This window comes from Amphiprion ocellaris, chromosome 8 (genome assembly GCF_022539595.1).
Source record: "Amphiprion ocellaris isolate individual 3 ecotype Okinawa chromosome 8, ASM2253959v1, whole genome shotgun sequence".
Lineage (NCBI taxonomy): Eukaryota > Metazoa > Chordata > Actinopteri > Pomacentridae > Amphiprion > Amphiprion ocellaris.
The window spans coordinates 34,785,070-34,807,816 of NC_072773.1; the positions used below are offsets into that span (position 1 = coordinate 34,785,070).

At 39.7% G+C, this 22,747-nt stretch overlaps 1 protein-coding gene across 2 annotated transcripts in view; it reads right to left on the reverse strand.

Moving 5' to 3' along the window:
• Nucleotides 1-22,633, reverse strand: part of phactr3a (phosphatase and actin regulator 3a) — a 48,433-nt gene extending 25,800 nt beyond the window's left edge. For both annotated transcript variants that reach the window (XM_023266985.3, XM_023266984.3), the window contains exon 1: nucleotides 22,337-22,633. In XM_023266985.3, coding sequence (XP_023122753.1) covers nucleotides 22,337-22,439 — 103 coding nt within the window. In that variant the 5' untranslated portion in view covers nucleotides 22,440-22,633. The remainder of the gene's footprint in view (nucleotides 1-22,336) is intronic.
• Nucleotides 22,634-22,747: the final 114 nt, after the last annotated feature.

Below are 22,747 nucleotides of genomic sequence, written 5' to 3' on the forward strand. Positions count from 1 at the left end.
TGTACATCCTGTAATGTCCTGAACGTGTGCTTCACTGCTCCTACGGCAGCTATAAATAACATCAGACCTACGCTTGACTTCTATCATCCCTGCAGACCCCACCAAACCTCGGTTTCTCGCCCCAGCTCCATCGCTCCTTCCACCCAGGCAACCGACAATGTGCCCTTGAACGGAGCACCTCCTCGCCCGCTGCCACGCCGGCTAACCTCCTCGCTTTACCCCCCTGGCTTTGCAACTGTGCTGCCATCTGTCTGTAGCCCCGCTGCCTCGGGGGCCCGGCCACAGTCAGGGCACACAGTTAACAACTCGCAGGGAGACGGCGAGGAGCAGAAGGGCTGAAGCAATGCACCATGACAGGAGTGTGAATGAGAGGGAGAGTTCAAGAATGGTGTGGTCAGCTGGAGAGTGATTTATTAAAAATAATAATGAGCATCTGCACAAAATGACTCCATTCAGGCTCACTCCACATGGGAATATTAGTAATATCTCAAAAACTTCACCTCATGAAGCAAAGAAACGTACACTACACACAGATTTGCATACAGATATTCATTGAACTTCAACAAAATATAAATAGTGCAGTTTCTAATGAGCAAAAGATGGCTTCTCTCCTCACGATAGTTTCATTATAGGATGCATTCGGACGATTCTCCAGCCGTAAATTAATTAGACAGACAATAAGCACCGCTGAGGACACACAGGTCATGTCCTTGATTTTTTTTTTCTTTTTTTTTCCTTTTTCATTTTTGTCCATTTCCATTTTTCATACAACAATGTGCTTCATTACAACAGGAATGAATGCTCTTTTCTCAGATAAAAGCCCAGCGTAGAGCACAGCAGTCTCATTTTACAACCTACCCTGAAAACCAAAGAAAAAAACCACTGCATACTCTACTAATGGATCCATATTAACACAAATTAATACTTTGTTGGCAAAAACAAACCAAAAACAATGCTTTAATGACTCAGGCTAACGTGCACTGCTTACTGGAACTCGTTTGGCAGCGAGTGTGATTTCTGGGAAGACAGGGTATCGTGGTGTAAGTCTGACATGAGTCTGCAAAGGTCAAGCCTCCAGATCATCAAAGTGATTAGAGCCAAAGTGTGAACCAGCAGCGTGTGGGCTACTGGCAGCGAGCGAGTGGAATGATGTCAGCGAGGCCGGTAGCCAATAGGAAACGCCTGAGGTCCTTGTTTATTACCATATGTTGGTGTTGAGAATGAGGACTAGTGGGAGGCTTTGCTTGGAAGCCGTCGCTGCAGCAACAACGAGAACAACCTGGGACTTAGTTTAGTTTCTGATAAAAGCCTCATTCTTTGTTTAGATTTTCATGAGGTCAAATGTTAGAGCAACTTCTTACTAGGGTCAATATGTAATTGCAGGACTTTTTGTAACATAGTTGACAGGTATCATAAAATTTTATAAAATAACACAAATGACTGCAGAAAAACACAAAATGACTCAATGAGACACAAAATTAGCATAAAAAGAGATAAAATGACCACAGGGAGACACAAACTGACAAACACAAAATGACCAAAAAAGGCTGAAAAAGACACAAAATGACCACAAAAAAACACAAAAATGACTCAGTGAGACACATAATTATCATATAAAGACACAAAATGACAAAAGACACAAAATAACTACAAAAAGTTGCAAAATTACTACAAAACACCTAAAGTTACCACAAACAGATTGAAAAAGGACGCAAAAATACACAAAATGACCACAAAAAGACCTAAAATGTCCAAAAAAATGGTCTGAAAATGACCAAAAAAGAAACAAAATGAGCACAAAGACACACAAAACAACCACAAAAAGACACAACATGATCACAAAAATGCACAAAATGACCACAGAAAAACACAAAATGATGAGAGACACACAAAATAACTACAAAAAGTTGCAAAATGACCACAAAAACACCTAAAATTATCACAAAGACTAAAAACGGCCACAAAAAAGGCACAAAATGACCACAAAAAGACCTAAAATGCTCACAAAACGGACTGAAAATGACAAAAAAATAAACAAAATGAGCAGGTCGTGTGATCTGGAATTAACAGACTCTCAATAGTTAATCCTAAAATAAAAGCTAATGATTTGCTGTCATAATAAAGCTGCAGTATTCATAGATAAACAATCAAAGCTAAAGTTTGGGTTGAAAAAAAAATCCATATTTTTTATTTATTTCGAGTTTAACACTCAAAAACTCAGCTGATCTGCTTCATGTGTGGTTTTATCAGATGTGCGTGCTAGAAACAGAAGCAAACAACACACCAACTGTCATCTAAATAGGATTTAAATGTCGCGACATGGTGATTAGCACACGGACGCAGATGACAACAGAGGAAAACACACCATGAGTTTAGGAATTGTTGGGTTAAATACATATATGTTTGTTTATCTGGACAGTAATTAGTGACCATTCATCCAGAAAATGGGCACCACTCTTTCTGCAGCACGACTCAAAATACAGATAATAACTCCCGGAGACACGCATCCATAAGCACATGACACATGACACATTTACACACAGACACGCCTCTGCATTACAACCAAAAAAAGCCCCAGCTATCTTTGACCGACTGTGAAAGCCTCGCCATCACATCCCCCCAGAGGGCTGAAAATATTCCTGCTAAAAGTGCTTTTCCTGTCACCCACACAATAGGGTGAGCCTCGGAGAATGTCACTCCAACCTGCCCTCCCAGCAACCACCAGAGGAAGAAGAACCCCAGAGTGTGTCCAGGAAGACTTCCAGCTCATACTTAAGTTTTGGGCTGCGTTCCCACTGCAAGAAATCTCATCTTCTTCCTTCAGAAAGCTCCCTCCAATCAGGTAATGGAAGCCTTGGTTCATCCTCCGTGCCTCGGCCCGTTCCTGCAGTCTATCACATTAATCTAACAAACTGCAGGACTCATATTGACTCATTCAGCTGCTTTTACATCTTCAAAAGTGCTACTCGGGGGGGAAAAAAAAAGATCTGCCTCCTAGGAAAGATGGTTTAATTCTAAAATGACACTTTTAGACTATGCTGACTTCAAAAAAAAGAAGCAGAGTTGTGTTTAGAAAGACTTTTTTCACAGCAACAAAAGTTTCCATTTAGCAGCAGCCAGTGGGTTTATCAACTTTTCAAGCATGTCCTTGACCAATATCCTGAGCTATTACTTGAATCTAGTCTTTAATAATTCTTCAAAATACTAGAAAATAAGTAAATAACAGCAGCTGGTGCTCTCGAAGTTCAGGCGCAGGTGGATTAACCAGCAAGACTAGTTATAAACTCTACAAACGGTGTGTAATTCATTCCTGTTATTTCCTCTGATTTGGGTCAACGCCTGAAACATTTATACAAAGCATACTGTCCACGAATCAGAGAGGGAGAGTGTACAAGAGGAAATATTCTCTGCTTCCACAGTGTGTTAGCGCACACGAGCCTGTACTGGAAGCAGGAGCTGATATCTCATCTCCGCTGGGCTCCCATCGCTCTGCAGGGAGGAGAACACAACACAGTCTCCAAACAGGAAAGACGATGGGAGGTGCACAGAGGAACGGCGCAATTCAACACTGTTAGAGCTGTAATTTCCAAACAATTTGGATTCCCGCAAGTGTGCGAGCGATGCAAATGCAGGGACCGTTTGTGAAGGATTCTATTAAAAACAATTTGGTGGAACAGCCCGAGTGGTAACTAAAACAGGGGAGACACAAGTGTGAGCGAAGCTTCGAGGGGAATCACAGAACCCCAGTTTACCCTCCTGTTGTCCTCATTTACGGGCACCAAAAAATAGTGTTTCCTTGTCTGAAAAAAATCCCAAAATTCAGCAACCCCCCCCCAAATTTCTGAAAATTTGCAAAACTTTCAGGAAGAAAATTCCAATAATTCCTTAAAAGTTTCCCTTAAAAGTTTTATTTAAAAAAAAAATCCCCCAAATTTGGCAAGAACATTTTTATAAATATTTTCAAAAAATTAGTAAAAATCTTCCAAAAAAAATCCTAAAAATATTTAAAGTGATTAGATATATATCATTAAAACTTCTAACATTTTCTTGAAGAACATTCATAAAAAATAAACCAAAATCCAGTGAAATTGCTGGATTTTAGTTGATTTTTTTGGTGAATATTCTTAAGAAACATTTTTAACATTTCTTTTTTTCCACCCAAAAATGTTCAAAGATTTCCCAAAAATGTTGAAAATGTGGACATCAGAAGTTTCACTGTGAAAATATATATTTTTACCACATTTTCAAACTTTAAAACGGGTCAATTTTGACCCGCAGGACGACACGAGGGTTAAAAAAAAAAGTGTGACATTTTTTGCCGTGTTATTGTCCAAAAAGCCGCGTTCATCCTGTGTTCTGGACCTCAGATAGGTTGACCGGGGCCAGGATGAAACGGCGGCCAGCGGCTCCTCTGTGATGCCAGGCTGTACGGACACGAGTCAGTGCGCTAACTGCTCAGTAACCTCATTTGTCATGGACATATGGATACACTTAAACAGGCCAGAATTTACATGCATGGGCATAGTCGTCATTACACCGACTAATAACCATGTCAATAGCCATCCCATGCATGTCATGGAGGACATGCCGAGGACAGCAGGTCAAACAAACACAGAGGGATGGCGTAGGTATGAAATATGTGTGTCTGGATGATTATTTAACAGCAGCTAAATGTTAGAAAGTTAAAGATCAACTTTGACTTTGAATTTTCTGCATGCAGCTTAGTTAACCGTCCTGTTATCTTCATTTATGAGCACAAAAAAAATCTAGTTTTCTTGTCTGAAAAAAATAATTTAAAATTCAGCAAAAAAATCCCTAAATTTCTGAAAATTTGACAAACCTTCAGGAAGGAAATTCCAATAATTCCTTCTAAGTTTCCCTGAAAAATTTTATTTAAAAAAAAATCCCCCAAGTTTGGCAAGAAAATTCTTGTAAATATTTTCAAAAAATAAGTTAAAAACTTTAAAAAAAACCCTTAAAATATCCAAAGTGATTAAATATATATTAGTAAAACTTCTAACATTTTCTTTAAGAACATTCACAAAAAATCAACCAAAATCCAGCAAAATTCGCTGGATTTTGGTTGATTTTTTGTGAATGTTCTTAAAAAAAACATTTTTTAAAACATTTTTTTCCACCAAAAAATATTCAAGAATTTCCCAAAAATGTTAAAAATGTGGACATCAGAAGTTTCACTGTGAAAATAGTTTTTTACTCCTCCACATTTTCAAACTTTAAAACGGGTCAATTTGACCCGCAGCACGACACGAGAGTTAAAAAGCAAAAATGACAAGTACTGCAGACCCTAAATGGCTCCTGTTTAAGATGTTGTTGACGACATCCTGGCCTTAAACCCTGATAGAAAAGGTAACATCTCTAAGATAGACACCATGATACTAAACATCAGCCCACTCTCATGGAGGAAAACCAAATCAGAATAGGAGCAGGACTTAAATATGGATCTCTCTGAGGAGTCCTGGCAACTTTGTCTGGAAAACATCCACACTTCCTCCATTTGTATTAGACATTAGACATTGTCTACATTACTCAAATGACAAGCTTGCAAAAATACATCCTAATGTCAGTCCAATCTGGACAAGAGTCACGTTTTGGAATCAGTCTTTGATTAGTTTCTGAAAGAACATCTCTGGTCCTTTCATACATGTGTAGGAAGTTAATAACTTCTTCTCCATTCATCTCGATCTTTGGGGTTCCTCTCCAGAGATCACTGTCCCTTCGCCTCATTAATGGCCCATAGACTTCTCCTTCTCCAGTGGAAATCTGATAAACCTCCGTTTTGACGGCCGAATTAGGGAAATGCTTTCTATGCTGCAGCTAGAAAAACTGAGATACAGTCGAGACAACTGCCTGGAAAACTTTTGAGCGACCTGGTCCCTTTTCTTTGAATATGTAGAACACCCGTGTCCATCTGAAAACATCCATATAACTTTGTTTGCTATACAATCAAGTGAAGGGCTTTTTTGAAAATTGTTATTGCTTTTTTTGTTTTTTCTTTTTTTCTTTCTCTTCTTTATGTAAACCAGGGGTGAGTGGGAGAAGGGAATTTGTTCTCATATGAGCCTGTCTGCAGCCCCTCAAAGACGTTTCCCTGCATCCGAACAGGTGTGGGCCACATGACGAATCAGTGCTGATTAAGAAATTGTTCGAATCCATTCGGCCATCAATAATAACCAGCTCCTCGCCGGCCCGGCCACAGTTGTAACAGTAGTTTTAATGGGATTGGATTTGAGCTTTTGGCTTACGTTGGATGTATGGGATGATTAAATTAAATGGAATTTGTGCCTGGATCTGCACAATGTGCTCTCCTCATTAATGTGTCATTGGTGCACCAAAAAAGTGACATAAAAAACTGCCGGGGCTTTTTTTCCCAGCAGATCAAGAGGCCTGGTTGATTGGAGGTCTCTGTGATCCAGGACGGACTGGAGGTCTCTGTGATCCAAGACAGACTGGAGGTCTCTGTGATCCAGGACAGACTAGAGGTCTCTGTGATCCAGGACAGACTGGAGGTCTCTGTGATCCAGGACAGACTGATCAGCACTCAGGACACGACTCCGCTCGGCTCAGCAGTAAAGACCGTCTCTGTCCGTGGTGCTGAAACTCACTCTGCTGTAACACATCAGACTCCAGGCCTAAACTGCTCCCTATTTGTACAATTTCTATTTCTTTTTCCACCATATTGTTTAAGTGATAGAATTCTTTGTGTAGAACTTTCCCACTACTTTGTCAGAGCCACTCCTGACAAGACTCTATCTATCTATCTATCTATCTATCTATCTATCTATCTATCTATCTATCTATCTATCTATCTATCTATCTATCTATCTATCTATCTATCTATCTATCTATCTATCTATCTATCTATCTATCTATCTATCTATCTATCTATCTATCTATCCATCCCCAATTGGCACTTTTTAATATCTGATTGTGCGTTTCGTCTTCGCAGGGCTGCAACAAATGATTCTTATTACTGATTAATTTGTTGGTTATTTTCTTGATTAATCGACTGATCATCTAAAATCATAAATAAATGACCAACATTGCTGATTAAATATCTATTGACTGAATGACTAATGATTAATCATTTCAGCTCTGCATTAATAGTGTAAATAAATTCCAATTCTGTGACAGTTGATTGGTCTGTGACGGCAGTTATAATGACCCAGAATAAACTGGAAACTTTTATTAAATTCCATTGCAGATTGCAGTGACCATACAGATGTTCTTTTCTATTTTATTCTCTTGTTTTCTCTCTGGAGCCAGTGTCAATTGAAGGCAAAAAGTAGACAAAAAATCTAAAAATTGTTAAAATAGTGCAACAACGCAATGAAAAATGTTGAGTACAATTATTATTATTATCTACTAACATGCATTATATGTCCTCACAAAAAAACTACATGTAGATGGCTGCCCAAAGAAAGCAACCAGATGGAAGTGGTGTCTGACAGTCTTATTTTCAGATTTTGCCTCCTGACTCATAATAAAGTCCTCTAGATAGATTTCACTACATAGCGAGAATTCTTGCACTATTTTAACAATTAAAAAAAAAAAATCAACTTTTTGCCTTTGACACTGGTGCTACAGAGATAAGAAGAGGATAGAAAAGAATATCTTTATGGTGACTGCAATTTGCAATGAAAATTAAGATTAAAATTAAAAACAACAAAAAATTAAGCAAGCAGAAAAGGTACCCGGGATTTGAAGTTGTTATTTCTGTCCATAAAATGTAACAAAAACCCAAAACCTACAGCAACAGATTTACATTCCTCATTCTGTTGAGTTTAAAGCCCAAAAAATCCCAAAATTTTAAGTTCACAGTAAAAAAACAGAAGTAAAAGTTTATTCTGGGTCATTATAGCTGTCATCACAAGTTGGAGTGACTCACTTTTAAACTTTAGAGTAATGTCGGTGAATTTAATGCTCCTTTGGACAAGTATCTTTGGGCAATCCATATGTAAAACCTTGTACCAACAAACCTCAAAACGAACCATAAATGGGATGATTTTAGGTTAAAGAAGACGTATCCATGCAGACATAGAGTCATGATTAGGTCGCTTTAATTTGATTAGTTATGACATTTTCATTAAATTACTAATTTCTTTGCATTTAAGGCCCCTCTATTCAGCTTTAAATGTTCTGCGGTTTGGCTTAAAATGTTTAATTTGATTAAACTTCCATATTAAAAAAAACACTAAAAAAATTAGAAAACGGATAAACTTGTGAGTGAGTGTACAATAAAGTGGATTTAAATGCAGCCGAAGACTCTCTAACCTTCACTCCTCTTTTCAAACTCCCACACAGTAACTCTACAACACAAAGAAAAGCTTTTAGTTTCTTATTACGACTGTATTCCTTGGAGTAAAGTTATCTGATCTAGTTATGTATTTAATTTAGCTTCTCCTGAGAGGCACCGGCAGAGATGTTCAATAACACCGTACTGTAAGTGGCTATCAAACACACTACAAAAAGCGTTTCCAGGTTCCACACATTTATCGCTGACGGGGCCCAGAACCTGCTTTTCATCTACCTCAGGCTCAATCTGGCAGATTTGTAGAGAAAATAAGATGTTGAGGCTATGAACAGGTGTGACGGGTACAATTTATTAATCCATCCATTATCTATACACCGCTTAATCCTCACTAGGGTCGCGGTGGGTGGGGGGGGGGGGGTCCTACTGTGATTTTACTGGTCCGGCCCACTTGAGATCAAACTGGACTGAATGTGGCCCCTGAACTAAGATGAGTTTGACACCCCTGCACTAGTTTGAAAATTCAGGTTTTCTGTGTTTTTGTGGTCTGTGAGCACAAAACTGTGACACCCCTGATGATATCACTGTGAAATCATGAAGGTTAGGACTTTATAAAGTTGTGTTCAAAGTCACATAAGACAATATACAGAGAGTTCCTTTAATTATTTTAGAAGAGGAAAAAAAAATGCAATATTTTAAACAGATAAACTGTTCCCTTGGTAGAAAGGACAACAAAAAATGGTCTTTGCATGTAGCATAAAGATGAAACTGTAAATCACATCCTATTCACCATTTTTCAAAGCAGAAGAAGGTTTTCCTGCCTTTCATGTTTTCTGAAAAGACGTTCAATTTAAGACACTGCTACTCGAAGAAATTTAATCTACATTCTTTGAAAATAATCGCAGAAATGTGACTTAACTCGCTGTTTCTGTCACCACTGACCTTTAACTTCTTTGTGTTTGTATTTTATACAGATTGTCGGTAATCTCGGGAGAGTTTGTGTCATTTTGGACATTTTTTTTCAATAATTTTTGGACAAATTTGTTAGTTTAGACAAATTTTTGACTCTTTTTGAGTCACCATTTTCTCCCAGTGTTGTTTGCACTTGGGAGAAAAAGTTGTACTTGTTGATTCCAGGTTCTTCTAATTTATGCAAAAATAAATGATCAAAGTAATTCAATTTTGAGATTATAACTGTCGTTTTAATGCACAGAAGACATGGTTGAGTGATCATTATTGTGCTGTTTGTATGGAGGTGCAGAAGCAGAGAGTAAAAATCTGACAGTAGCAGAAAACACCCTGAAACAGCCTGGAGTTAGGAGGGTTAACCAAACAATTAAGCAATAAAATACAGATTAATCAGTAGCTGTAGCCCTCAAGAAAATCCATCATACTAATATAAAGTCTCTGCCAAAATGCTTTAAGGACAGAATGCTTAGCATATGATTGCATTTTGTCAGAGCTTGCTGACAAGGAAGAGTTTCCAGAGCAGCACAATTAAGTGAAACTGGACTTCATTCAATAAAATGTCCATCATCAGTATTAAACTATCTCATCTTCATGTTTATTTGCTGCCTGGAAGGAAGAGTTCAATAAAAGCAATCAGATAAAAACCAGTTCTAAATGAGAGAAAATGAAAATGAAGAATTCTGTATTTTCTGTTTCTCTATAAAACTCTAAGGTCCATATAGGATCCATGTAAACTGGCCAAGTACTGGAGCTAGAGGCTCTGCTCTGGCTCTTTGTCACTGGCCTCCTATAGACTATCCATCATCTCACTGTGGCCGCTTTGCAATTACGATAACATCTTGGCTTTCCTTCGATAAAAGCTGCCACCTCCTCATTTATTTCTCTCCTCACACTGTTTCCCTCCGTCCTCTCCTCCCTAATTCACTCCCCTGTCCTTCCCTCTCCGGCGGCTTCTCTTCTTCTTCTTCCTGCAAAATGTGCCTCTGCTGTTTTGCAGATTGGATGCCCAGAGGAGTTGCCTCTCTCAGCTCTTTAGCCTTCACCACATAGAGCATGCAACTTACTGAACTCCATTTAACCTCAACCTTCACAGGCTAAACAGCTCCACTACACGCTGCCTTTACGCTGGAGTCTCTGACAGGTACTGAGGGCTGCTCAGGCCTCTGTTTTCTCATTCTAGCACATTCTGTGATTTTTTTCTTCCCTCCCTTCTGCATACGAATGCATACATGTCAGAAACCACGCAGACATGCAGCCGCAGCAACACATGGCTCAAACATTGTCAAATGCTTAATCTGCTCCCGCATCCACAGGGAGCAGGCATGATGTAGGACTTTTGTTGTTGTCGTCATTTTTGTGCTCCATTTTCGAGGCATCTGCAGAGAGCTGAGCTCAACAAGGCGTCCAGATGCAGCTTATCTCCCATTCCAATGTTACAGTGAGAGAAGAGAAAGAAATGTTTGCTTTTACTTTGAAACTGAAGACTAACGCTGCTTTTTTTTTGTGGCCTCGATTGATTTCAAGTAGAATAAAAACTCTTAGTTGATGACTAAGTTTTTACATTCACTCCCCCTCCAAAAGTATTGGAATATTCATCCATCATCTATACACCCCTTAATCCTCATTAGGATCATGAGGGGCTGGAGTCTATCCCAGCTGACTGAGGGTGAAGGTAGGGGACACCTGGACAGGTCACCAGTCTATCACAGGGATACAAATAGGGACAGACAATCACACTTGGATTCACACCTACGGACAATTTAGAATCAGTAGTGTTCACTTGTTGTCATGGTTACAGTGACGCCGAGCCGCTATCTCACAATGATATGGACATTTTTAACAAATCCGCAGATCCAGACTATAAGCCACATCACTGCCAAAATCTAATCAGTTGGTCCTTGTGTCATTTCTGATCTTCCCTGAAAATTTCATCCAAACCCGTTGATCCATTTTTGAGTAATGTTGTGCACAGACAGACAGACGGACGGACGGGCAGGCAGGCAGGCAGGCAGGCAGACTAACAGACATACGCCGATCGTCAGATAAAGATGCTGCGTTCCTTGGTGGATTGACAATGTTTTCTTCTAAGTTGTGTATCAGATCCAGATATAAATACTTGGAAATAAAAGCTGAAAGGTTGATCTCTTGTCTCATATTCATCATTTGAACACAAATGTTTTCAGTCTACAGCAGAAATAAAGGAAGTGGCCTCACTGTTCCAGTATTTTTAGAGAGGAGTACTTGTGCGGATTCTGCTTCATAGTCTACTAATAATCATTAGATCCCATCACTGCAGTTTTTTATGCTCACAAGACACCATGACAAACAAACTTTGAGAATCATTAAGGGATGATGACTAATACCATGTGTGCAGCAGCCAGGATCAGTTAATTAATTGACTACTAGATGAACAAACAGTTCATCCCTGTAGTCCCATATCAAACAAAAATCCATCTTTACTAATGAGACAATTAGATGCTCGTCTCTGTTTGATATCACTGTAAAATACGTGTATTTGTACAGCGATATGCATCATTTTTCACAATTCTCTGACATTTCATAGACATAAATTTCATAAAAACACAACTATAGATGAATAAATAACGCAAAATGATGTGATGAAATTATGTTTCTACTAAAGTGAGTCAAAATGAAACCAAAGGTTAAAAAAAACTGCTTCAGTGCCTCTTGGTACAGATTTTCCTGGAGTGTTGAATGCCATTACTCCAAAACATATTCCCTCATGTGTGACGAGCTCCAGACTCCTCCACACTGAGTTGGGTTAAATTCTCATGACTGTGAAGGCCACAGCGTATAATTCACATCATTTTCACCAAAGAATTCAAGGACTCTTTGCGCCCTGTACAGAAGTGCCTGCATCATTTTGTTTTTCAACTCATTTTTTCAGATTTTTCCTTCAATTTATCACCCATCTGAATAAATTACTGTTGGGCAGACCCACCTAGTACTGTAAAACAACTATTCAGTGCTTGCAGGTTGACAGATACAGTGGTCTTGGAAGGTATTTGGATGCTTAATCCACACTTTAAATGTATACATTTCATTGCATTGCATATAAAATGCCAAAGATAATTGGATTATTTAAAGGAAGACATCTCAAGCACACTTGTCAAGCTAAATATATCCCAGAAAGATGCTTGTTAGGTCTAAAATGATGATAAAATAGTTTATAGTTCATAATTAAACCAACAGTGGCTTCACTAAAGATCACACTTATGATGTTTTCATGTTTCACTGGAGATTCTCCTGCTTGCATAACTGTCTGTTTATGAAATCACCCAATTTCTGTAAAAGAGATAATGAAAGTTTCTCCCACATTTCAGCTAAAGCTCTGAGTTCATCCACTCTAGTGCATTGACAAACTGACTTGTTTTCCCCTCCATGGCATCCCAAATGAACCTATGGGATTTAGGTCAGGGCTGCGGGAGAGCCGTTCTAAATCATTAAATTTCTCCAGGGCAAAACAGTCTTTGAAAAGGTGGCTGGTAGATTTTACACTAGAAGGAAAACAGCTTGAAACTTTTCAGATCTTTTTTTAAAAAACTGTTTGTTGTGAGTAAAATCTGCATTAGCAATAACGTCAGTTTCATTTGACTTGTATCTAAATGAACTGCGCATATTAGCTGTACAGTTCTTATGTCTTTCTGCTGCTAACATAGACTACAAACAGTCAAGAGCCTAAACAAACTAAATTAATTTATTGTTTTGAACATGCTTTTAAAAATTTAACTGCACATTAATACCCAACTAATCAGACAGAGCATTCATTTACACATTCTACCTCTTAGAAATTAAACATTTCCCCTACTCCCTTTGATATATTTTCTCCTAAATTCAAGAAAAGCATCTCTTGACATTTTCCTCATGATTGCTCCTTCCTCAGCCACATCGCTAAGAAACCTCGCAGTCGCCGCCAGATTGACTCCAATTAATCCGATGGTAGCTGTCAGCTGGATGCGGCTTCATCTGATTGGCTGAATGGTGTGATTGCATATCTCGTGTATCCAGGGCTCCATCTGACAGATCACGTTTGCAGCGTGACTGCATGGTGAATGTACATAAAATATTTTTCTTACTCATCACATTTGGTGCAGTCTTCTGCAATTACTTTTTTGTTCGTATTTAGATGAGTCATCAGTCAGCACTAATGCAGTCTGGTTTGCATTCCTCCCCCCAGCTTTCTTCATGCAAACTTTCTGCTATCCGATTCCAAGCTGAATTTGGATTCATCTGGAACTGCTCTGTCTGTGCATGGTCTTTTGAAAAAATAATTCTTTAAGGTTAAGAATGGTTTATGCCACATGACTTTTTGTCTGTACCCATAATGGTCTGTGAACTGAGCAGTATTTGGTAGAGGTGGGTAGATCGATCCAAATATTAATAATATTAATACCAGCGTTGGTATTGATATTGAACGATACCAGTGTAATCAGAGCGATACTTTAGTTTCAGTTTCTCTCCTGTATGTCAATTACGAAGACTAGCGCTGTCAGAGCAGCATCTACCGGCACTGTGAGGCGTTTGGGGAACATTGGTGAATGTAGTGTCTGTCAATAAGCAAATGTTCAGCTAGTGAAGTGTTTCACTGTAACCAAGTGGGACCAAGTGGAACACACTTTACTGTCAAAGACAATAATATAGGGGGGAATTATGTAAAAATGCATCTTTAAAGAGCATTTCCTATTTTGGTGACAGAAGTATTGCAGAAACATTGACCAAACTGTTAAAAATTAACATTGTCTAAGGAGGTTTTCCCTCACTTGGTGATTTCATCGGCAACCCAGATTTTTCCTCATCTGACCCACAGAAAACTTACCCAGGAATTAGTCTGATTCTTACACCCTGAAAGCATTTACAATCCGATCTTCATTCCAGATGTGGACGACCATATACAGCACCTTACCTTTGTTCTAAACCTTCCAACTACTAAAAAGCTTAGTCTGGAGCATCAATATCGGTATCAGTATTGGCGATAGTGGCCCTGTATTTACTAGGTATCGGATCGATACCAAATCTTGCAGTATCACACACCACTAGTATTTGGTCATTCTTGTTCATTTCTGAGGCAATCCGTGCAATTATTTTGTGGTCAAGTCTACCGATGGTCTTTCTGACTCTGTTTCCTCCATTTTTAATCTTTTTGACAATATAACTGTGGAAGATTGTGCAAACAAATGATGCTTGACCTTTTCTCTGAGCTCCCTTCACTTGTCTTTGCCATTTCGCAGTTGTTTTTAACTAGCTTGTTCCGGGGTTATTTGTAGTGGACGTGTCAGTAATGGTGAAGTTCAAACATCTGCCCCCAGCAGGGTAAGTAGTTCATCACATTAACAATGGACAATCACAACTTGTCAGAACACTTTCATTGTTTAATTTTTGAGGGATATGTTCATATTTTGTAATGTAACAAATGGAATTATTTGTTTTTGTGAAAGGCATTTGTTTTGTAAATTTTACAATGAATAAGGCAGATATTTTATCGGGCAACCAGGAAGCTGCTCTCAGCCTCTAGATTTCTTCTTGGCCTATGTAAGGACCTCTGTGCATCACGGAGGACAGAATGAATAGCTCTCCAGTAGCTACTACTAACAGGTGGCCTTGACTGACTCACAGTCCCTTAAGGCTGACTGTGATGAATGGGTCATGACTCCGGCGTGAATTACAGCTCCACGACTGAAAACAGGAAGTCGGGACTTAATTAGGCCGGGCTTGATGTAGGTGCAGGTGGTTTTTCTGGAGACCAAATCTCTCTACGGCGTCTTCACACTGTCCAGATACTGTAAACTTGTTTGTGTTTTTCATCCATATGCGTGCCAGCAGATATATGCAGTTCTGTGTTTTATTGGGTTCTCTTTGATGACAGCTGAGGAACAATAGAAAGAATGCAAGGATGGGAGATGGGAATGTGCAGTTGCAAAGGTTTGCATCGCGTGAGGATGAACCGAGACATGCAAAACAACACAGCATGACTGGCCTTAAAACAAAGGATCTAAGGTCTCCTCTCGGTTTTGACCTGTGATTCTCACAACCTCAAGTTGACATCAGAGACCCTACTTTGATCAACAGACGATCCCACCAAGACACCAGCTAGCTCTCCAAACCAGCATTTCTTCTGTCTGTTTCTTCTGCCACCAAAAGACATCACTATCTTTAGAATGGAATTTATGCTTCATAAAAACCTGGAGCTTAAACCTCCTAGATTAAAGACACAGAAAGTGAATGGACAGCATGCCTTCATTCTATCATCACATGGCACTTATCCAGGTTGTTTTCTCCTGACTAGATCCTTGCTTGTGTTGTCTCTACTCTCAGATTAGCAGTAAGAAAACTGTTCAGCAGTTTCACATAAATGCATCAGATACAAACTGCCATGAAACAGAAGGTTTGTTGCATTAACAAACACTGAGGTCCTTGATAAGTGAGCTCCTGCTACTCTCCATCAATCTCCCTGTTGGTTTCTGTGCAGGTCTCCCAAGGCCTGCTAATCCTCCGCTGCCGGGGCCTCTGACCCCCATCCGTCCCTGCACATGTCCCCCGGTGGAGGTTGTTCCTGGTGGGGAACGCTGGTTGCCTTTGCAAGACAGGTTTCCGGCCTAACACCCACAACTCTGTGTCCACCACCACCTGGACGAAGCATTCCCAGCGGTCTGTTTAAGCGCTGATGGGCTTTATGTTGAGGTATGTGCAGAGGTCAGTGCAGGGTTGACGTTTTTCATTGTTGTATTGGCATGAAAACTGTCAATTGTGTACCTAATTGAATTTCCCTCAGGATTAATAAAGTATCTATCTATCTATCTATCTATCTATCTATCTATCTATCTATCTATCTATCTATCTATCTATCTATCTATCTATCTATCTATCTATCTATCTATCTATCTATCTATCTATCTATCTATCTATCTATCTATCTATCTATCTATCTTCACAAATGGGCTAAAGTGGTTAAATTGTAGTTCAGTTTTTATTTCTCCTGCTCTTTAAAAGAGGTCATTAAAAATGATCACTAACTATCAGTATCTACTAAAATGAAAACATTTTATAAGTTTTTCAGCCACAATGGCCAGCCTTACGAGATACCACCATGACCAGCTTCTTACAAAGGAAGTGAAATCTAGACAACATTTGTGTCGACAATTAGTCTATTTTCAGGGACTCAACTATTCGTTATGAACTTGTCTGAAGATCAGGAACCCCTCTTATTCCATTTGGACAATACCTGTTTGTAATCTATAGTGCTTGAATGTTCATGTGTCCAAACTGAAGTTAAGGATGACACTTAATGTACTGCATTTCTACTCATTTTGATCATCCGACTATCTTGAATCCACGTCTGTGAATTACCTGAAAGAAAACTGTACCATTTTCCCGTTCTACAAATCACTAGGAAATCATCTTAAAAGTGTGGCTCTATAAAGGCGTCTGACTTCAGACAGATCTTTCTGAGTTAATGATGCAGTTTGCAAAAATCCCTTTAAAAGATAGTCACATGAAACACCATTTGGAACTCCTTTTCCTACTGATGAAAGAAGAACATCTTTTGAGTGACTGAAAAAAGGTTTCGTTCTTTCCTTTGCTGTTTCAACCCACTCCGACAGGCCGACCTGAACTTCAACAGACCGTCGCCAGACACATCAGTGCATCACACATCAGTGCAGACAAGAAGCTTCCATAAACTGATAACCAGATCCAACTTTCTAAATTGAATTTCTGTAAATTCTGAAGTAGCCAGCCACCTAAATTAGTGTCTTCTTTAAGGTCTTCTCATATCTCAATGCACAATATTACCATATAATATTGTGTTTTCTTCACTGCTTAGTATGTTTTGTGTTGTTGTTTTGTATTAGTGTGTCAAATTGTTTGTGCCGTAGTCAGAGTTTGTCAATAAATGTGCGTACATTTAAAGCTCGGGTGTTATTGTTCACATATCAGTCCCTAAAATGTATAGATTTTGATTTTTAATTAAATTTCTCCTGAAAATTAGTTGTGAAACTCTACTTAACCACACATCAGGAGGAGTTTCATATTTACTCTCTTCTTCTCCATAATTAGGAATCAGAACTAATCCTGAAGGAATAATAAGTGTTATGGTTTGCGGCACTTGGACAATGTTTGGGAAAGTGTTTAACCAAGAACAACTTTAATCTCATCTTGACATCTTGTTGACGGAATGATAAAGTTAGATTTTGTAATAATTCTGCATCATCATTTGAGAATAATTTTCCGACAGGGCCAATGTGGACAAAAAGGAAGCCTCAAAATTCAGTGTTTTTGTTATCAGTTAATCTGCTGGTTATATTCCTGAAAAACAGGTTTATTGTTTTGTCTTTAAAATACTAATAAATGCTGATCTCAGACTCCAGGATGGTGTATTTATATGTCTTGCTTTAATACAAATTTCCTCCTTGTTACTAAAAGCTTTAATGGAAGCTGCTTTGCATTCTTTGAGTTACTTTACAGTCAAATATGTGGAGTTGTGTTTTGTTTTGTAGTACTGTGACCCGGCTAAACATAGACAGCACAGTGTCAAACCCAGATATTCACAGAGCTGAACTGTAATAGGAGGAGGATTATTTTCTGCTTTCTCACTTCATTTTACTTTTTTAGACTGAAAAAAAAAACTCACTTCACACTGCTGCTCTCTCTGTTGTTTCATCCACTTTACACACATGATCCACAGCTGAAAGCATCAACTTCACACCTTTTCTCCAGACTCTTCAGGACGCTGACAATCATTCAGAAAAACAAAAAATACACTGATTGACCTGCAGACAGACAGACAGTGCCCTTTTTGTTATAATTTTATACACAGAATTACTTTCTTGGTTGAGAGTAATAAGAGAAAACTGACACCATGCTCTAGTCTGTATGGCAAATATGAAGCTACACTCAGCAACTGGTTGATTTTTGGCAAAAGAATTGAAAACAGGACCAAGAAACAGCTTGCAATTTGTCATTTTTACATTTTTTTATCATACATTTTGTACTGATCAAACAAATGAGATCCAATCCAGCTTTAGAGGTGTTAATAGGTGGCTATTGATGAATATTAGTACCTGTGCCCAATGCAAACTGTTTCTTTAGCTGATCATAAAGACAGAAAAGCTAGAGAGAAGACCATAGCAAACACTGCTCTACTTCCCTGCTTTCCTTCACAACATCCAGGGTCCTTGTCTGCCTCATTACAAGGTGAATGAAAAAGATTTTTCAAGTTAGTTACCTCTCAGAGTTAAAACTATCCTGCTCTCCTTAAACTAAAACCTTCCTTTCAGACGTCTAAGGCCTCCATGTTGTTGCTTCTTTGCATTTTTGCCTTAAAATGGGGCACTTACTGTCTTAATTTCAGATTTGTCTGAGGTTTAAAAGGCAGGGCAGGGACATGATGTTGACAGAAGCATAGCTTTCTCAACGAGTAAAGTTTAAAGTTGGGTCGATTCATGACGTTTGCATGAATAAAGTGCAGTTTTCTATGTAGCATGTAATCATTTCTGTTTGATTCAGCAGCAACTCATTCATATCTAAACTGGGTTTTAAAGAACTGTTATGCAAGGAATTCCTGGTGCACTAATACTGTTCTGTGTACATTATTACATCTTCATTTTAAACAAAGCCTTGTTAAATATGGAGCATATTATACAAGACCTGCTGACTCAGAATTTACATATTTACTCATCAAGGCCTGAGTGGAATAAGGAGGAATTATGTAGAAGACATTGCAATGGTTCGGGGTGACTCATCGTCATGGCTCCATATCAGCTTTCCCAGGGTTTCGGTGTATCTCCTCGTTCATTAGGGGGGCTCCACTCATACCTGCAATCCTCAGAGATTCCTTTGATTCCAGGTCTGAGAGGATTATCCTGGTATCAGTAAAACTAGTCCATCCGCTCAGGGTTGGATGCTGTTCTGTAACTGGACAAACTGGGTTCGACTGTTCATGGGTTTAAGTCGCCATGTGAGCTAAGAACCACCGCGATGAAGGAGTCTTAAAGAAGATGACATATATCTGTGAGCTCTGGAGACACGTCTTTAACTCAGTCTATTCTCTGCCTACCCAAGAGGAAGAACAGGTGGAAGGGCAAGTGAAAAGTGATTTTTTTTCCCCATTAATTACTACAATCTTCACCACAGCAGGGTTTTCACCAAAGGAGCAGTGGGTTATTTATGTTATATTTTGTGTTGATGAATTAAAACTAAGGAAATAGTTGATGATTTTGTTATTTAGCAAGGAAAAATTTCAAACATTTGCTGGTTCTTGCTTGTCAAAGAGGAGCATATGCTGCTTTTTTGGTTTTGTGACTTTGTAAACTGAATACATTTGGGATTTAGACTGCAGTTCAGATCAAAGAAACAAACAGAAGACATCTATTTTTTTCCTGGGAAATTGTGATGGACTTTCTTCTACTTTATGACATCCATCTATCCATTTTTAATATATCAATTTATCCTCTGTAGGGTCGCAGAGGCCAACAACAGCCGAGACATACAACCATGCACACATAAATTCACACCTATGGCAGATTTAGAATCACAAATTATCCCCAGCATGTGTTTGGACTGTGGGAGGAAGCCAGAGAACCCAGTGAAAACCCACGCAAACTGTGGGAACATGCAAACTCCACACAGAAAGACCCCAAGCCCAGATTTGAACCCAAGATCTTCTATCTGTGATTTATTTATTTATTTATTTATTAGTTTATTTAATAGGGACAGTGCATATTAATGAACACATGCAACAATAGCAGTGTAAATATGCCAGATTATAGCAGAAATGCTAATTTCCATCTGAGCCCCATTTTATGACATTTCATGCTAAAATCTGAATGATTTAATCAAAAACCTCCAACTGAACTCATGATGGAAGCAGTCACAGCTACATCTGCACCATTTTTGTGTATTTATACTGAATTTCTCTTGATATTCCCAACCTGCTTGTCCTGATACGTGCCTGTGTTGTGTAGGACGGAAGAATTACTTAGTGGAACGAAGCCACACAGGACAGCCCTGCCCGGACCAAGCGGGCTCCCTGTCCACAAAGCTTCAAGGTGTCCTCTCCACGCCATTACCTTCGTTGACACTCTGCAATGACGAAGTGGAACTTTGAACGAAAGTGACATTTTATTAGCAGGGGAATCTAAGGGGCCCTTGTCCGAACCAACTGACTAAACAAGTTTTTATACCGCTGCTCCTGTTATCGGACTTACGCTGCTAAATACGTGTGAAATATAGTCGTAGCTCAGAGAGGATGTCTCAATCCGGTCGGAGAGAGCTGGACCAAAAACACTTCTCACAGTTAATAAACAAAAAAAGTAGGATTGGATTGTTGGGCGCTTCAACAGACTGGTCCTTCTCTTAGTCTGCTGCTGTGTGATTACTGCAACCTCAAAACATTGCTCTGATTCTCCGGTCAGCTGTAGCTGTTGTCTCTATTGACTCTTCCCCCCCAGTGTTGGCTAAGTGGATGAATACAGTGTCAGCCTCTGCAGCTGCAAGGGCCACTGTACTGGGGGAAAAAGGCAGTCTTTGCCAAAGGATTACTTTGGCAAAGACTGGTGCCCCAGACGTTAGTGCAGTGATGATCCACAGTGAAAGGGGGATGGGGTGGGTGATGTTGTGTACTGTGGGTCACCAGACACTGACATTGTCCTTGCAGCAACAACTGTATTCACTCTGTCTTGTATTTGTGTGCTAAGTTATCTCATACAGTGAAGCGCTTGTGCATATTCCTGCTGCTACAGGCTGAATTTCAGTGTTTCAGCTCCCATCGCTGGTCCGGCTCATCTGCCAAACTGCTCTGTTGTTTATTCAGGTGTGTCAAAGACCCAGTGTGACATCATCACATTCACCTACGTGTGAATTAAATCATCCTTGGGAGGTTCGAATTCAGCACGGCTCCATTAAAAAAGGGCTACGGCCGGCTGATGAGCGCGGACTCATGTTTGTTTCAGAGAAGAAAAAAAACCAGGCTTCATTAGTGAAGAGCTGAAAGGTGAAGTGACACCAGGTTTTTTTTCATCTCTTTTTTCTGAATCATTCAGTCAAGCATTCTTCATGTGTGTAAAACTCAACCATTTGTGGGAGTAAAGCAGTGACTCTTTCCAAGCCCACACACTATGACCATAAATAGCCTAACTTACGTAAAAAAAAAAGGAAAAAAAAAGCATTTTCCAGTAAAGAAAAGCTCCCGGCAAACACAAGGAAGAAGCGTAATATTGGCAGGAGTTCATCAGAGAGGTGCAGAACATGACTGCTCCCTGGTGTTGTGTTATTAATGAAGGATCAATTCATTAGCCACATGCAAAAAAAGAAAAAAAGAGAAATGTGCAAGGGGCTCCATATTGGAAAGCACACCTGCAGCAAAAAAAAAAAAAAACATCCAATGCATTCATTGCTGGATGAAAGCCTGTGCTGATTTGGAGATATTTGCACCTATAGACTGCATCACGTGGATGAGCAGGGGCATTGATCACAACAGTGATCAGCTCAGGGAGAGGTGGGGGGATGTCAGGGCTGTCAATATGCAGGGACAGAGCTCCAGGCACGGCTACAAGAAGATGTGCAAATGCAGCTCCACATAAAAAAATAGGAAAAAAACGTGTCTGCTTGAAAACAGGGATGCAGCTGTGGCTATACACTGCATGTAAACCGGCATCATGGATCCCACATGCATGCGGATGGGGGATCATGCAGGAGGCAAATAGATGCTGTCAAAGTTGCACATCATATTAAAACGGCCTACGCGCGGCTTCCCAAATACTACTTGCATCCACGTCGGCCACCAAATGGCTACAGGCGTCTTGCGTGAATGTGGTTGAGGGAATGCAGCCATTCACAGGAGCTGATATGGCACATTAATTTTCAATTTGCAGCTTCCTCTCCCTCCCGATTCGGCGATACAACAGTCTCCATCCGACGCTGGGAAGCATATGCGCTAATTATGCCTTGGTTATTCTGGCATCCCACTGGGCGAGCGGGGATCTTATGCATCGCCAGAAATAAGAAGAAGAAGAACAACAAAAAAGAAATAAAAACAAAACACACGTTCCACATTGTAAATATAAATACGCAGAGAATTCCTACCTGTGCCGTGCGCCAAATCGATGCCCGGTTCGGTGAGTATGTTCGGGTCACTTTGAGATCTGCCTCGTTGCAGACAGCCGTCTAGTCCATCCGATGTAGCCATGGGGGAGAGACAGCGCAGGAATCCTGAATAAAATATTGAAAACCCAACCGGAGGCAGGCAAGGTCAGGAAAAAGGAAAAAGCGAGCGAGCGATGTGTGGATTTAATTCGCTCTGACAACAGCCGCTTTGAGCATCTACCAGGGAGCCATGGCTGAGCAAATTCCGCGCGTGTGCATGTGTGTGTGTGTCTGGACCGTGTGCGCGCTCGTGTGTGTATGTGTGTGTGTGGATGTGGGAGGGGTAATAGGCTATGCCCCCGATGATGCCAACGGCTTGATGATGCCCAGCCCTGTCCGAGCAAAGAAAAA